Here is a 16,435-nt window from a genome sequence, read left to right on the forward strand (position 1 = left end):
TTTCATCGGGCCTTTTCTGTCGTAATGCAACTAATCTGTTCTTTTGATTTCTTCACCCCCCTCCATCAAAGCTGTTCCTAACAGGAATAATTTTGTGTCTCCTAGAGTATGGAGGTTCATTCGTGATGAAAACCGTAATCAGATATGAAGCAAAGATTCCCTCCCACATTTTCAATTAAAATGAGTAAGAAAGCTTGAAAAACAAAAATAAAAGAAGAAGGAAACCCAGAATGGCTTACTAAATAGCTGTGTGACCTTGATAATTACAAATATGAATGTATTACAGATGACATTTCAGATGATCAGAGCTGTAAAAATTTACATAAGCAAAATTAAGGCTAAAGCAAAGAAATTATAATGGCAAGGGACTACATTCCACCTTTCCATTGAGGAGGCATATTTGGTATGCTACCTGCTATTTTAAAATACATTTCCAACAGTGAAGTTTCCATCTCTTCCTTTACAATTGTATTTTCCAGACACAAAATTCTCAATGTTAAAAAATAATCCACAGATACTCTGTCCCAATTTCCCATTTCTCAATCCAGTATTTTCACTATTGTAGTGTGTTAAATAAATCCTGTTTTTCTTGTTTTTTCATACAATACAAATACATGTCAATGATTTTTCTATTTTAGTTATGAATTGGAAAATACACAGTCTCTATGGATCCTTCCTTATAAATGTAGTCTACCAGAATAGTTAATACCATGCTTTGCTTATGGGGAAAAGGGAGGAAGAAGGAAGGAAATGTCCCTCTTACCCTTGAATTTCTGCTAATTCAACTATAGTTTGGGGTAATGGTGTGCAATACGCTAAACACTTTTTCACCAGAGAAATTTAGAAAAGTGATGAATGAAAGAAGTGGGCTGACTTTTCTTTTACTGTCATGATTTACAAACTCAAAGTTATTGCTCACTGCCACCACTCCAACAACTACAGCTTTTTGAAGTTTTTTTTCTTAAACATTGCCCTCCTGCAACCTAAAGCAGGATCCAAATGAAAAAATGGACAGCATTGTAAACATATGAATTGGATTATATACATGACAAAGGGGAAAGATTCAACAAATGCCAAACGCAAGTATTCAGGCAGAAAACAAAAGCACATCTAATATTAGTGTAATTTTCAAGATAATTTCATTCTGAAACACTATATATGTCTTGAGAAGAACTACAGTGGTTTGCCAGAGGAGTTTCTTATCAACATACTGTATTTCGTGCAAATAGTATTGCGGTTTCTCTATCAGTCCCACGCAAAGCACCTGTTTCAGAAATGGATTTCGTAAAATTCAGTTAATGGCCTCAATGTAGTGAATTTTAACTGCCTAAGAGAAATAAAGTTAAAAAAAAAAAAATTATCTGCTGCCTGAACATGTTCTCACATATAAGAAAGTAATAACAACCATAGGTGGAATGGATATTCAATAGACTCCCAACCTGCTGAAACTGTCAGCAAAGTGGAAAACAAAAGAAACTCATATTTAGAAATTTGGAAATTATTCTAAAAGAGCAACACAGGTCATTCAGAAATATTATGAGTCAGTAAGACACCTGTAAGAATATTGGTACCAGCAACCCCCTTCCAGGGAATCATGAACCAGATTTAGCAGACAACACAGAATTCATCTCGGTACCAAACCCCAGATACTTCTAGAAATTAAATACAAATTTGTAGAGAGTGCACACTGCAGAAAGTTTGCAAAGAAAACCCCATCACACTTCTTCCTGAATCATCAGCAGACCAACTAAACACATAAGAAATGTTAGAAGAATCCAGAAGGTACCAGCAAAATTCAAGAACATCCTTGATGCTGCAGCCCCCTCAAACATGGCCCATTCACTTTCTGGAGTTACCAAACTACCTGAAGATAATTTTTCCCTTATTTAGCTATAGTTAAATCTTTTTCATAGTCTCATACTTCCAGGAAAAACTTAGCATAAAAAGAATAGAACAGCAATGCATTTAAAAGCAGAATGGAAATATGTTACTGGGCTCAAAGGTCTAATTTATTAATGCATTTAGATCTTGATCTGCCAGAACAATTAATAAGCAATGTATCCTCTTAAACAGATATGGAAAATCTGTAGACCTGAGCTGGCTCTGACTTACTTTCATACTAAATATGGCTACATGGTACTTTCCACATTCATTATGGGCATATAATACCATGAGGCCCATTACAAATCTTGGAGTAGCTTATTCAACACATAGAGGGTCTGTTATCACATACAGTGAGTCTGCAGCCATCAAAAGAAACAAGAGTGAGCGGTACTGTTATCCACTCATTTAGCCAAGTCCATATTACCTGGCAACTCAGATGGAATCTCTAGATTTCCTTTATTACTATAATATACCTAAGTATTGTTCTGCTAGCTTTTTCTGCTTTGAAGAAGTACAATACACATATTTTCCAGCTTTCCAAGTAAGAAAAGATCCACAGGTCAATCAAATATTGACCCAAAATACTGATTTAAACAAACACACATAAAATCATTTTCTCCCTTCGAATATCACATAGGATGATTGATTCAGTCAGGATGTCTGTGAGCAAATCTCTCCAAACAGCGTTTACATATGCAAATGTTGACTCACTGTATTCTGTAACCCACAAAACTGCTGAATATCAAAGATGTTCCTGTGAGCGATTTGGTATCCTATATGCAAAAACTGTAGGTTGTAACAAAAGGCACTACTTATTGTGTATGTCAAAAGACCCACTCTAATCTTAGTGTTCATGGGTTTATAACTAAAGTCGAGCACATGGGAGTTTTTTGCTGGCTAGGGACACATTTTGCACTCTGTCACCTGGTTTCTCCTTTGCACCTTCAGTAAACTGAAACAGGGAAGTACAAGAACTTCTGGAAGCTCTATTGTACTGAGCTGTGCTTAAAGAGTAAGAAAGTTGGCATGCATAGAAGGTCCTTCTTCTTCGATAAAATGCAATGTTCCATAGTTCAAATACCTGTTTCTGCTAAAGAAGTTGTTCATTGAGAACAATTGTATTAACGATACCCTATTTTCATAAATATTTAAAGAGTGAAGAATATAAACTGAAACCCATTGTCACAAGGTGCTCTCTCTGTCCTTGAGCTTTTCACACAATGGCACAGGAAAGTGCTTCCAGTAGAACTAGGTGCCCTCTGGATTGACCTCTAATGTTTACTATTCAGAAACCCTTCCACGACAAAGCATACGCTTTCCAAACCACTGTCAAACTGCAGCATGCTAACATTACTTATAGCACCATTTCTCCCCTACCACTTCTCTTTTCCCTCCTCTGTAGAGATGATCATCTATGTTGCTACTCCAGTTATGCCATTCTTTTTTATTCATTTTGAGTTATGCTCATCAGCTCACATGCCAACGTTTAACAATACTTAGTCATGTTTGTTCATTTCTTGAATGTATGAATAAATAATTTTAGGAAAGCACCTATATGGATGGATGCAGTCAAAGTCAAATTCACGTGAAGCCTATGCTCCACGCCTTGAGCCTATGCTCCAGTCAAATGCAAGCTAACTCTGATGGAGAAGCTGTCTCAGTGGAGCACTGTGCTTAAGCTAACGAGTCCTGCTACTAATCACATGCTTAGCCTTTTTCTGCTTCTACATTTACCTCATAGAGGAAACACTGTCAAAAAGAAATGGTACTGAATTGTGAAACAGAAGACTTAATTCTATCTCTGTTTTGCTACTGACTGTGAACAAGCCAGGCTACTGATTCCCATCACACCATTTGTCTGCCTTATTCATTTACACTGTAAGCTCTGCAAGTCAGGGAATATCTCTTACAAACTGTTTGCAAAGAGCTTCTCCACACAAGAGGATTCTGAGTTCTCCAAGAAAGGGCAAGCCTGTACTAATATAATATTGCTCCTATTACAAGGAGTAAATTTCAAATTGTTTGCATTGAGCAAAACTGTGTATCACATATTTTGCTTCCAGAAGGCTTGTTAACTAATTTTGCTGTTCTTGGAGGCAAAGCCAATGTTGTAAGCAGTCATCTCCCATTACAACACTTTAATATTCCTGATACGCAGCTACCTCCTGTTTATTCCTGTGGTGACTCTGTTATAGTTTTGTTCTTCTTTCGCCCTTATGATTGCCACAAGAAGATCTTACCCACTGTTCTCATATACTCATGACAGCCTTCTGAAAGAATTCCTATTTGGGCTATATATTAATTAATTACTTCTATTCATTCCAAAGCGAACTGTAATCAGCAGGGAGCTCTTCATCATTTTTCAGAATACTTAGCACCCTTAAAGTAACACCATTTGCTGTGCTTTTAGGAAGCAGCTTATTGCTCTAATTCCTTCTTATGAGATACAAATTTGCAGGTCTCATTCTTCATCCAGTTATTACCAATCTTTCCTTACCATGGCTCTAATTTCACTACTTGCCCCTTAGTCACTAGCTAAAATACTGATCTCCCCTGTGCACAGTTGAATCAGTTTCTAATCTTCCTCTCTTTTTTCAAGGACAAAACACTTATCTGAGGTACCAAATTAAATGTCTCCACACATATTTCACTTCTATCCTTCCTACAAATTTTTTACTGTTGTTGTTGATATCAAATTACTTATTTAAGATCTCAATTTGGCACTTTCTTTCTTATAATAATTTCTTTTTAATGTTTGTTCATTCCAGCTTCATTTCTTTTTTACAGGTTTCAGCTACCACGAAAGATTTTTCCTTTTCTCCAAACTGGAAAACAAATACAGCTTTCACATTCTCAGTTAAGTTTTGTATCAGCTGCCTGAGATCCTAAAGTAGCTGTCACGCCAAATCTAGTTGTTCTGTGAGCTGTGAAACTAATGAAGTTTCCTATCCTGGAGTATTTCTTATACCCCTGCCCTATATTCCTGCAATTATCAAAGCTCTTCCCATATCCTCTATAATCTCATTATCTGTAATACTATCAGTTCTCCTTCCTGACCTCTAGATTCTCCCACAGTATCTTGGGCAAATAAGTTCAAAAGTAATTTACAAAAAATTGAAGGACAAAATGGTCTTACTAGAAATTCTATGTTACCATAAAATGAAATAACTTAAAAGCATCAGCTGAGTATATATCTATGTTGTATTTTTCTTACTCTGCATGCAAACCCATAGGTCTAGAAAACAAAAGCTAGTTAATTTGCTCATATATGATGTTAACTCTGAAATTACATATGCAACATAAATGCCAGAAGTTAGCATTTCACTAGCACTCAAGTTTTACTAGCACTCAGCTTCTTATGCAAAAGCCCCAAACAGCCTACCATAGAAACCCAAACACCTCAAACCCTCAACTGTTCTTCTTGTGCTGACAATAAATAAATACACATACACAAATATATGACAGAAAAAACTGCAAACACAGAATCAGAGTAAAATGCACTTAATTAAATATCAAGAATAAAAATGTAGTTGATACATTGCTGATGATATTGATCATTACAATATTTAAGACACTTAAATACAGAAGTATGGATCATACAGTCTGAAACAGCTTTTGAACTTCCTACCTGCTTTAGAAGCTGAAAGTCAAAGCAGTGAGTCTAGGTCCAGTTTACTAAATAATAAAAAGTCTTGAATACACATGGTAATTCTGACATTTCAATGAAATTAATTAAGTCATCAGCAGGCCTGTATATTTGGAAAGCAATTTTTAATTTACCTTGGCAACAAATTGTATGTTGTAGCCGACAACAAACTTGGTTGCAAGTGTAAAACTGGGCTCAAAATCTGCGTTTCATGCTGACATAAAATGGCAATAACACCAATATCTACAGCTTCCCAGGAAATGCTAAGTGGTTCAGAAGCTTCTGACAGAACCACACAGACACCCAAATCTAGCAACTGGCAACTGACAAGTTCTACAATTCACACTTTTTCTTTTTTTATTCTTACATTTTCAGATATGATGTTTGCACATATAAGTAAATGAAGCACATTGCTGTTTATGCCATGAATATATGCATCAACACTATCCACAGGTGATGCACTGGAGACTGACAACAATTCACATTTCTATACCTTCCTTTGTGTGCTGAAACTCCCTAAAACCCTTTGCAAAGCAATAAATATCATACCCAAGGAGAAATAGTGATAGGTCATCAATACAGTAGTGACTTTCTGTACCCAGGCTTAGCAGCCATTCTAAGTACAGCAATACTTCTGAAATATGAGTGCCAATTAATCTGAAATAGTTCTGCCTGTGAGGGATCTTTTATATAATCACCTGCACTACTACAGATTGCACCTGCAGTTCTTTGATACCACTGCAGAAGGACAGCAATTTCATTTAAATCAGTATTTGCACTCTGTCGAAAGGCCAGTAGGTTTCCCCAAGTTACTCAAATGTCTTAAATGTGTGATCTTATGCTAAGGCCTGGCTATCCGAGTGAACTGCCAAATCTACATAGAGGATAAATAAAAATATTTATAAAGCAACTGCAGCAGCACTGGTAACAACAGCAAAGACAACAAGGAAGACAAAGTTGAACCTATCTTTTCATGCTTACTACTGCTTACCACAGGTGAGCACCCCTCCGCATTTATTGACGAGAACAGTTAGCTCACCTCCAGGAGCTGAAATTCAGATACCTACTTATAGCTGCTCTTCCATGCTCCCTGCTCCTCTCTTAGCTTCAGACGTTTATGAGTTCAGTGGTTTGGAGTACACTTCTGTGGGCTTTCTGATCTGGAACCATCCCTCCAGCAGTGCATTCACCTGCGCAGACACACCACCGCACAGGAGCAGCAGCAGCCCTGTAGCTATCCTCCAGGGGTCACAATTGGGTTACAAATTCTAACAAATGTGATGACTGTGCAGCCTGATTTAGAGCAATTTATGCACATCCTTCTTCATTAAGATTCAAATGGAATAAGTAAGATAGAAATTGAACAGATACAGAAATTGTGCACGGCTTGCTTCTGCAGTCAGTAAACATTTATTCACTAGGCACAGCTCTCTCATGCGCTCTCTCTCTCCTATTCTCTCTCTTCCCCTATCCTTCCTGCTTGCTGTTTTAATGCATAATTAAGAAGGTCAGAATTAATGAAGCAGTGTGGAGTAAAGTTCAAGGAATCCCCAGGCACTATTTATTCTATTAGATCTCAGGCATGAACATCAGATTGGCAGCATTAGAGGCAGAGGCAGTGTAGCTGGCAGCAGTCCAGAAGCGAAGCTACCAAGGGAGACTTACCTGCAGTGTCAAGTCATTGCTGAGCTCCCTCCCTGCAAAAATCACCCGCAGCTGGTCAGATGGAACTCCCTGTCGCTGGGCAACCGCCTCCTTCAGCTGGAGGATGCTGGCATCCGGACCAACCTCCACTGGGAAACCATGGCTGGAGTTGAACCTGACAAACACTGAACAAGAGCAAAACACCTTTTAAAGTGAGCATTTCTCGTGCAGTGTTTCTACTAGAGTGACTACGAGAGGCTTACTCTTCAATTTCAGGGAGCATGTACTATTTTCAGAGAAAAGCTATTAATACTGCAGTGTACTATTTTGAAAGCCAGTACAGAATAGTGACCAATAAATAAAAACCATGCGTTTCCCTTTAGCAGTGTTAGAAATTACAGAGAACAGTCAGAATCAAAAGAGACCCAGCCAGGCAGCTAAGTAGTTGCTAACTGGCGTAACAGATTTTCAGTTCAGTCCTAACCTTAGCAGGCACGGGGCACACATGCTTTCTGTGTGCTCTTCCTGACTGCATATAACAAATAAATGCAGGAAACCGAGGTATGCTTTAGAACCAAAATATATTAAATAATACAAGGGAAAACAATGCCTTGTTACACAGTAAAGCACAGTCATATAAACTGGTTTCCAAAAGATATAATTCTACAGAAGATAATGATGGAGAGAAAATCACACGCTAGCAGAAATGTTTGGGAGTGTTTATTAGAGCATGGTCTTTTCAGAGTTCACTAAAATATCTGCAGAACATAACTCCTGCCGGAATCTACCTTCAGCACAGAAAATCACTACTGCACCAGTCATATAATTTTTAGAGCTGCAGCAACTGGTTTATACATCCAGAGAAGTCTGGCAAACAAACTCATAAGCTTCCTGCCATTCAGCTGGCAGAGCTGTTTTTCACAAGGAGTCTGAATGCACTCATTGAGCCCGTGGTCAGAGGAATGACTACAAGAACTATGAAGCAGGAAAAAACCTCATTACATCCATATCAGTCACGGAGATTGTATGAACAGTAGACATGTCCCCAGTGGACCGCTTTGACCAATAGCTCCACAGGCAGGAAGCGAAGGAATTAGCAAAACCCAATATAAAACAAAAAATCATTTATATCAATTAGATTGTGGGTACCTGTCACCTAAGCTGCTTGGGTATTGATTGTAACAACCAGTCGTCTTAAAGATTTATTTCCCATTCCCACTGCAATGTTTTAGCTGAAGATGTTATTCCTTTGCATTTCTAATGACTGACAAAAGCATAAGCTCGAAGTATTTATATAGTTTAAAGAAATAACTATTTTTTAAAACTGAAAATTGGATTTTTATGATTTTTCAAACATATAGTCTACCTGACCACTTCAAAGTTGTCAGATACTTTAAGAGCACTTGAATATGGCTGAGAACGCTGCCATTGTTTTCCTGAGCAATGAATGTTGTAAATATTTGCAATTTCACATCTCCAATTCATATTTGGTTAATCTTTAAGGGAGAAGGCCATATACCAACAAAATTTAACACCACATTGTCAGTTTTGCACTTGAAAGTACTCTCTTAAAGTACTACAATGCAGGGTAAGATTGCATAACGCTATGTCAGGCAGGGTACAGTACATATACCATGCAGTGTGTTACACAGTCTCCTGTAGTACATATTCTTACTGGTTTTGATTTCTATTTAAAGGTGTTCTGAAAGTAACTAAACTGTGCAAGCTATATATTCAGACTCTTCTGAAAAAACAGAGGAATTTGAATTTTATTTTGATTGTGGTTTGGAGAGTAAAGGAGGATTTATATGACAAAAAAGTAGTTCCAGCTAATGGCAACTGAACATTTCCCATCTTTCCAGGAACACTCATAATGCTCAACTGTCAATAACATCATCTGGGCCAGTAGCAAAATACATAGCTAAATCAATGGGGAATATACTTTTTTAATATGCTAAGCTCTGACTATCTGACTAGGTGCATATATATATTTATATAGATATGCTCACATACACACATAAAATGCATACATTTAAACATCCAAAGACTTCTTCCTAATTAATAAATAATCCTCTTTATCTTTAGTCTTATGAAAGCCAGTGCTATTGGTTTTGGAAATGAAAAAAAGTTAGCAAGTGCATTGACTCTGCAAATCAAATGTGCTGGTAAGAGAAAAGTGCTTGATAAAAGAAGCATAAACAACTATCATTTAAATTATTTATAAAGCGGTACTCATTTTTAAAGACAGTATAAATACAACACACTTTCTGCAAGCACAATGTATATTCATCATCAACAATCCCCACGCCTTCCCTCAAATAAGTGTTTTGTTATTCATTTCCAACAGGTATAGTGTCCTCCTCCCAACACTTACGAGGTACTGGAAGTTTCAGTCTCAAAATTGTAACCACAAGCAAACACGGGAAACAGGCATGTGAGTGCAACATTTTGCACTCTACAGCAAAGATTACAACTACTCCCTTACAAGCCTAAAAAGCTAACTCAGAAGAATAATCAGAATGCCAAACTTTACTTGCTGGAAAGTTCTAATCCACAAATATTTTGCCCTTAAACACATTTATTCTATTATAAAGTCAGCAATTCACCAACTCTTAATGTAAAAGAAGAGAAGAGACCTTTTCTTACTTGCACAGAGCATAAAAAGATTAAATACACAACTTTAGTCTGTGGAATAAAACCAGATTTCATGAATATAATATTTCAAGATGTCTTTTCAGGAAAAAGAAACATTATTTTCTTCTTGACATTTCACCTCAATAATTAAATAATCACTATCAAATTGACACTCTTAACAGCACATGTTATTCAAGAGATCACAGGTGAAGTTATGCAGACATTCAAGACCTCTTCCAAAGACTACATACTTTGAAAAGACGTAGAATTTAAAGTTTGTCTACTGGAAGTTAAACAAATATTAGCTTAACAGAAGATTAGAGAATTTATCTGAGGCCTAAACTGCTGATGGAAATCCAAAAGAAATAAATCAAGTTATGAAAATTAAGAAGCAGCCAAACCGAGCTGAAGAAAGGAGGCTCCATTAGGATCAGCTCTCCCACTCCCATATCTGTAAGAGGTGACAGACAGTAAAACTTTTCTGATAAAAGGAAACTTTGTGAGACTTGACTGTCATGTCAAAAGACAATCTCTGTAAATATCACAAGGATCTGGCTCCCACAGGGATCAAGAGGTACCTAGGTGCTTTTGTAAATCTCTCTTGGTATCTATCTGAATCTACATACCTTTAAAAATCTCACTTTTAAGTCCACACATTTTAAACAGAGTACTGAATGGAGGAAAGTGGTATAAATGAAAGAGCGAATAAAAAAGTATATAAATATTTCACTAGGTCTTTCTGATATCTAAGGTGTACATCTTCATGCAATAATTTCAATTTTACATTTAACAAATTGGATAGTATTAATCTCTTGTTTGGAAGGATCAGCAAGTACTACATAAGGGAATAGATGTAGTTAAGTAACTTTTACATATTTCCAGAGGAATTTCCCATATTTCTTATGAAAATACCCATTTTTTTAAGCATGTACCTAAACAGTAAGAAATTTTTTGGTCTGGCATAATGACTCAAGTGATGGAAATTGGCTTCTTCAAAGACTGCAGGCTTAATTCTTTGGCATGCCACTGCTGCAAGCATGGCAGAAGGCAAGTTCTCAGTTCTGGGTGTGAAGGTAGGAATTGCATTTGTACTGAGCAACACATTTCCCCCTAGAAACTGATACTACAAAATCAGAACACACAGAGTTGCAGGGTACATGAAATGCATTCAGATGCAAAGAAGATGTAAGAGACTGTATATACAGAAGTGACAGTCTAGCATGCAGCAGTAGGTTAAAGCTGGCTAATCAGAATGTAACAAGTCTTCACAGACAGAGGCTAGCAATTTAAGGAAATAGAAGTGAGATGCAACTCTCCACCTCTGCCTGCTGCCCCAATTTGACCTGAGAGTAGAGGCATACACAGAAGTAAATACTGAGTGGAATTAAAATCCTGGTTCCCAGTTGTGGGAAGTTTCACTATTTTGACATTGGTTTTCATCTCAAATATATAAAAAAATTCAACGTATTGACTTTTTATGTTCTTTTTGTTGAACAAGAAGTACCATGTAAGCGTTAAAATATTTTCATTCTGCAGCACTTGATGGAAATAAATACTTCTTTATTCTTCCAGTCCTGTTGACTGGACTCCTCTGTTAGGATATTCTCTCTCACAATGAAGTACCAACACAAATCCCAGAAAGAAGCAAGTGCTGTGGAGGAAACACTAGTGTATCATGACAGAGGCAGCCCAGCATTTATTTTGATTCAGTTCTGGAGGAACTCAACTTCTTGGCTTTTAGCTGATTTGTATTCAAGTGACTGTAATAAAATTAAGAAGTTATCACCTCTGAAGTGACTTGTATTAATAAATTCACTTACAATGAGCCGTTTCATTCATATGAATACAATACAGAAATGCACCAGTTCCCAAATAAAGTATTGCTATCCTGAACATTTTGTGTTTCGCAAACAGTATGATACATCATTGCATCCACTACCAAAACGGAGTCAGCAGCACAATTCAATCACTTAGGATACAACACGATGAATAACTTTTCCCCATGAAGTAATACAAGAATTGTTAATGAAGGAAATATAAGTGAAGAAGATTGCGACTAAAATCTTAGGTAGTTTAAGACAGTACTGCTCCTGGCCACCTGTCCATCCCTTATGCTGGAGGTTGCTACACATATAACTGGGATACTGAAGGAAATGTGTACCCATACCTCAGCTGTGCCTGTTTGCAATTCAGCATGTTAGTACAAACTCAGTTGGAAATTTAAGCAAATGCAGATACATACTGGTTAAACTCAGACACAAGTACATGGTGCAGGTGTGTAGGGGACCTGCAGGATTTCAAGCGAAGGCTGGAATAAAGCTAGTGGGCAGGCATCCCTGCCAGGATCTCAACAGGCCATTTCTCAGAGCCCTGGGGTTCAGCAGCCTTTCTTCTTCAGCAAGTCATACCAAAAGTTTTAACCCCCATTTTCATCAGTCCGACAGGTTTTCCAGTTCTAAACCAAGAAGATAAATATCGCATGCTGTAGAAGCTTAGGCCCTGTTTGTGAACAAATTGTGAAGGCACAGTCCCGATGTATAGAACCAAAACAACTGAACTGTGCCAAGAATGAAAAAAACAGTTGTGCAAACATTTTTGTGAAAAAATGTTTTTTACATTGCTACATGCAAACCACAAATTTCCTTTTTATTTTTGACATAAAATAGCCAAATCTTTTCCTTCCTAAAGCAGTGAATCACACAATCCTGCTTTGCTGCATACCAATAACTGCCAATATATGATCTGTGGCAAAAGAATACACATATTTAAACTTTAAGATCTTATTGCTGAGCAATTATACTGTGTCCATGATAACTACAGCAGCTTCAAGTACTCTTTATTCCCTATTCTTTTATGGACAGAAAGAATATAGCCGAAGTTTAACCCAAGGATGGTGTGAAATATGTGAAAATTTTCTGATTTTTAAAAGCCCTTTCCCTACTGAGGTCAGATGACAAGACCTTTGAAATGTATTTTCCTAAGATTGGGAAAAAAAAGTCTTGTGACAGTATCTGTCTGTGGTGATCAGTTCCTCTTTGGCTCAGCACGTGACTTGAGAACACAGTTCTTCCTAGCTCAAAAACCTACATCTAGACTATTTCACACTAGAAAATAGTATCCCTTCCTTTTCAGTATTAAATTTTTCTCATAAATTGTGATTAATAATTTATCCAGTACAACTAACCAGTTTAGTGCAGATTAAAAACAGGAAAATGCACAGAAGGGATAACTAAAGGAAGAGAAGGTAGAAACCGAGATAATATAAAAACCTCACCACCTGCTAGAGTACTGTGGAAATGTTCTATAAGTCCCTCTGTTACAGCACAACCACGCATCACCTCTCAAGGCACAGGCTGAAGGCAGCTGTTCCATGTATCTTTATTTCAATAAATAAAATAAAACCACATTTTTCAGATGCTTGGGGCTCTTGCATCCTCAATCATACTGCAAGATACTGTTCTATTATTTTAATCTTTATATTTAACGAACATGAGATACATTTGTAGGCACTTTATAAACCCTCAGTGAATGTCAGTTGCTGCCTGGAACCTAAATTGTAGAAATGCAACAGTAGGATATATGTAGTGCAAGAAACTAGCAGCAGAACACAATATAAGGTGATGGCAGTAAATCTTGTTCCACAACTTCTTATTGTTATTTCCTGATTTTCAGTGTGTCAAGGGAATTGCAAAAAGGGAAAGAAGTAAAGCCAAAGATTAAAGAGGAACAAAAAATGGAAAGAAAAAGATGAGTTGGGGAGACTGTGCAAGCTGAGTTCAGGTCTGTAAAGGAATAGTTCAGAGTTGTGGCAGGCTTTTATTAAACAGCCAGTCAGCACATGTTACTGAAAGACAAATTAAATGGTTAAACAACTTTGTGCAAAGTTCTTCGAAGTGTCTTTCCACAGCAACTCCAACAGCCTGGAGCTGGTTGCAGTCTTTTTCTTCACAGATTTGTGTATCTAGGTTCTGTATTAGCATAGGAGACCTTCCCAAAACTTTTTGCTCCAAGGAGCACTGGAGAGCAGGATGGTTCAGTCAGCTCCATTTTAATTTCTATCCTACTTCCACTACATTGAGTCCTGCTTTGGAGGCTGTCCCTGTCACAAAGCTCTGGCCAACTGGCTTGCCTGAATTTTTTCTTGACATATATATGTGGTAAAATAAAATCTCATCAGCATTAGAATAACCAGTCCCATAGGAATTCATGTAGCCCTTTCATCAGTTAGCAAAAATATCAGCTCACTACAAGAAAACTCTCAAACAGATGTCTTTCATGAGAAAGTTGCCAAATTCTGACAAATTGGAGCCAAGTTGAGAGAGTAAGATCCCGAGTCTTGATGCCCTTGCACCGAACATCCTGCCAACAAGTCACTTCTATTAAAGAGGGAAATCCAGCTACAGAACCTCTGCTGTCTATACAAGGAGTGAGATACTGTCTCGGAGATAATGATTTCACACATTTCAGTCTGTATGGCTGAAAATCAACACCTTAAACACTACCCTGAGATGAGCGGGTTGCTGTTGCAGATATCAATGCATTGGTATGATGTTTTTCCTGGCAAAATGCCCCGCTGTATATTTTCCACAAGGTCCAGACTGACAGTTATATGCAATGAACTTAACCATGACTTAATGAGTTACCGCTCACTGCTGAGCCATGATAACTGGCAGCATTAGGCCTCCTCGATCATTGCATTTGTGAAATAAAATTAATGCACATTAATGTAAGCCAACTTCACAGCCACAGCAGAAAAAGAGCCTACACAGGCAATAAGTGGCAACTCATTAAGCTAGAGTAATTTGGTTGCTTCTGATCATTTGTAAATTACCTTCACCTAACAAATGATTTTATGATGTAGTCACACATAGAGAGCAATCTAGTAGTAGTAATCTAACATAAACAATGTCTATAAAACCCTATCCTTGGTGAGGTTATTTCTCTCCTTAGCAAGGAATAAACTCTCTCATGGAAACATCTTTAGTTCTAGCTAACACTAAATGAATATAATAAAAAATGTTCCTTGTTTATTAACTCCAATTTAAGATTGAGCTTTCTGATTGTTTTATTTCCTTTTAAAATAAAAATCATTATCAACTTTTATTCAAACAACTGTTTATGGAAAGCAATACAGTAGTATTCATAAATGCTACCTGTAATGCATTTGCACCTGATGACAGTTTTCTACAAAGTCATGAGCAGCATGGAAGGGTTGAGTAGGGATTGGGCACTCACTTCCATTGCAAGATTTAAGGGGCATCATATTAAGCTTGTAGGAGCTAGATTCAAAACAGACAAAAATGAGATGGTTGCTTATGCTACTAGCAACAGACCTTCTGGAAAACTCTGCCAGAGAAGTGGTAGATAGAGGATGTATAACTTCAGCTCAAGGGGAGAAAAGAAACTGGCAGTTACTGCATAGGCAACTCAGTAATCTCTCTACTGAAAAGGAGAGGATAATATATACCAGTATGAAATAAATATTTTATATGTAGGTTTTGAGTATAGAAAGTCTATGTCATCCAGTCATGTGCTGAGCCAAAAAGGAACTTATCACTGCAAGGACAGTAAAAACTAACAGATATCGTCACAAGATATTTTTTTCCCCCTTTCTTAGGAAAATACATATTAAAGCTCCTGTCATTTGAGTTCAAGATAGCTGTGAGAACATCAGGGAGAAATAACATTTATGCTTGCCCTGTTGTCTTTCTTCAGAAGGGTCTGTGCTGTTGGAGACAATAATACATGGGGTTAAACAGACTCTTGTTCTGAACGACTATGGCAGCTCTTTTGTAAGATGTCCTGGCTTTGCATTTCCATACATGTACTCCAATACAATGTAACACTGAGTAAAATCTAGCAAGCAGGCAGGTTAACAGTTTCCTCCTGACTCTTCCTTGCTACCAAGTAATCCAAACCAAGAAGAGAGGCAAATAAAAAGGCAAGAGCTCAGCACTACTCTTTTTTTCCTCCTGAACTATGCATGCACATGCAGTTGCTTTCTTGTATTGCACTGAGGCAAATTTTAAACTCAGCAGTTCTCACAGCAACCTCATTTTGTTCTAGGAAGTATGCCTCTTAATCCAAGACAGAAGCTAAATTTGTCCAGTGAATTATTTCCTGTGAATAATTCACTCAGTTTTACTATACCCAAACTCTCTTTAAAGTTGGAGGAATGCATAGCTAGCTAACACAACATTACAATTATGTCGGCATTTCCTTAAAAAGTCTCTTAAAAATGTTATTTTCCTAGCTATTTTTGTCCTGATTTACTGGCTGCTTATGTCAGCACAAAGCTGCCATGAACTTCCTTGATACAGAATCAAGCTAAATTCATGTTTCATTTTAAATAGATGCATACTGTTCTTTAATGTACTTGGATATGGATAAGAGTTTTTAAACTCTACATATTTCCAGCTCTATGCTACAGCTTTCTGTATTAATAAGAAGTATTACATTTAAAAATAAAATGTATACTCTTGCAGCTTTTAGATTACCCCTGTCCTGTGGAAGAATGGGCCAGTATTTTTGCAAAGACTTCATGAGTTCAACGAAATTCAAGTAGGACTACTGCAATAGCTTTAAGGGTCTAAAGGGGAATGCAAGGTGAAGACTGCAATAGTGAGA

At 37.2% G+C, this 16,435-nt stretch overlaps 1 protein-coding gene across 2 annotated transcripts in view; it reads right to left on the minus strand.

Annotated features, from left to right (window-relative positions):
• PRKN (parkin RBR E3 ubiquitin protein ligase) overlaps window positions 1-16,435 on the minus strand; it is a 788,033-nt gene that overhangs the window by 609,677 nt on the left and 161,921 nt on the right. For both annotated transcript variants that reach the window (XM_075036090.1, XM_075036089.1), the window contains one exon: window positions 7,196-7,359. In XM_075036090.1, coding sequence (XP_074892191.1) covers window positions 7,196-7,359 — 164 coding nt within the window. The remainder of the gene's footprint in view (window positions 1-7,195; window positions 7,360-16,435) is intronic.

Source organism: Buteo buteo, chromosome 9 (assembly GCF_964188355.1).
Source record: "Buteo buteo chromosome 9, bButBut1.hap1.1, whole genome shotgun sequence".
Lineage (NCBI taxonomy): Eukaryota > Metazoa > Chordata > Aves > Accipitriformes > Accipitridae > Buteo > Buteo buteo.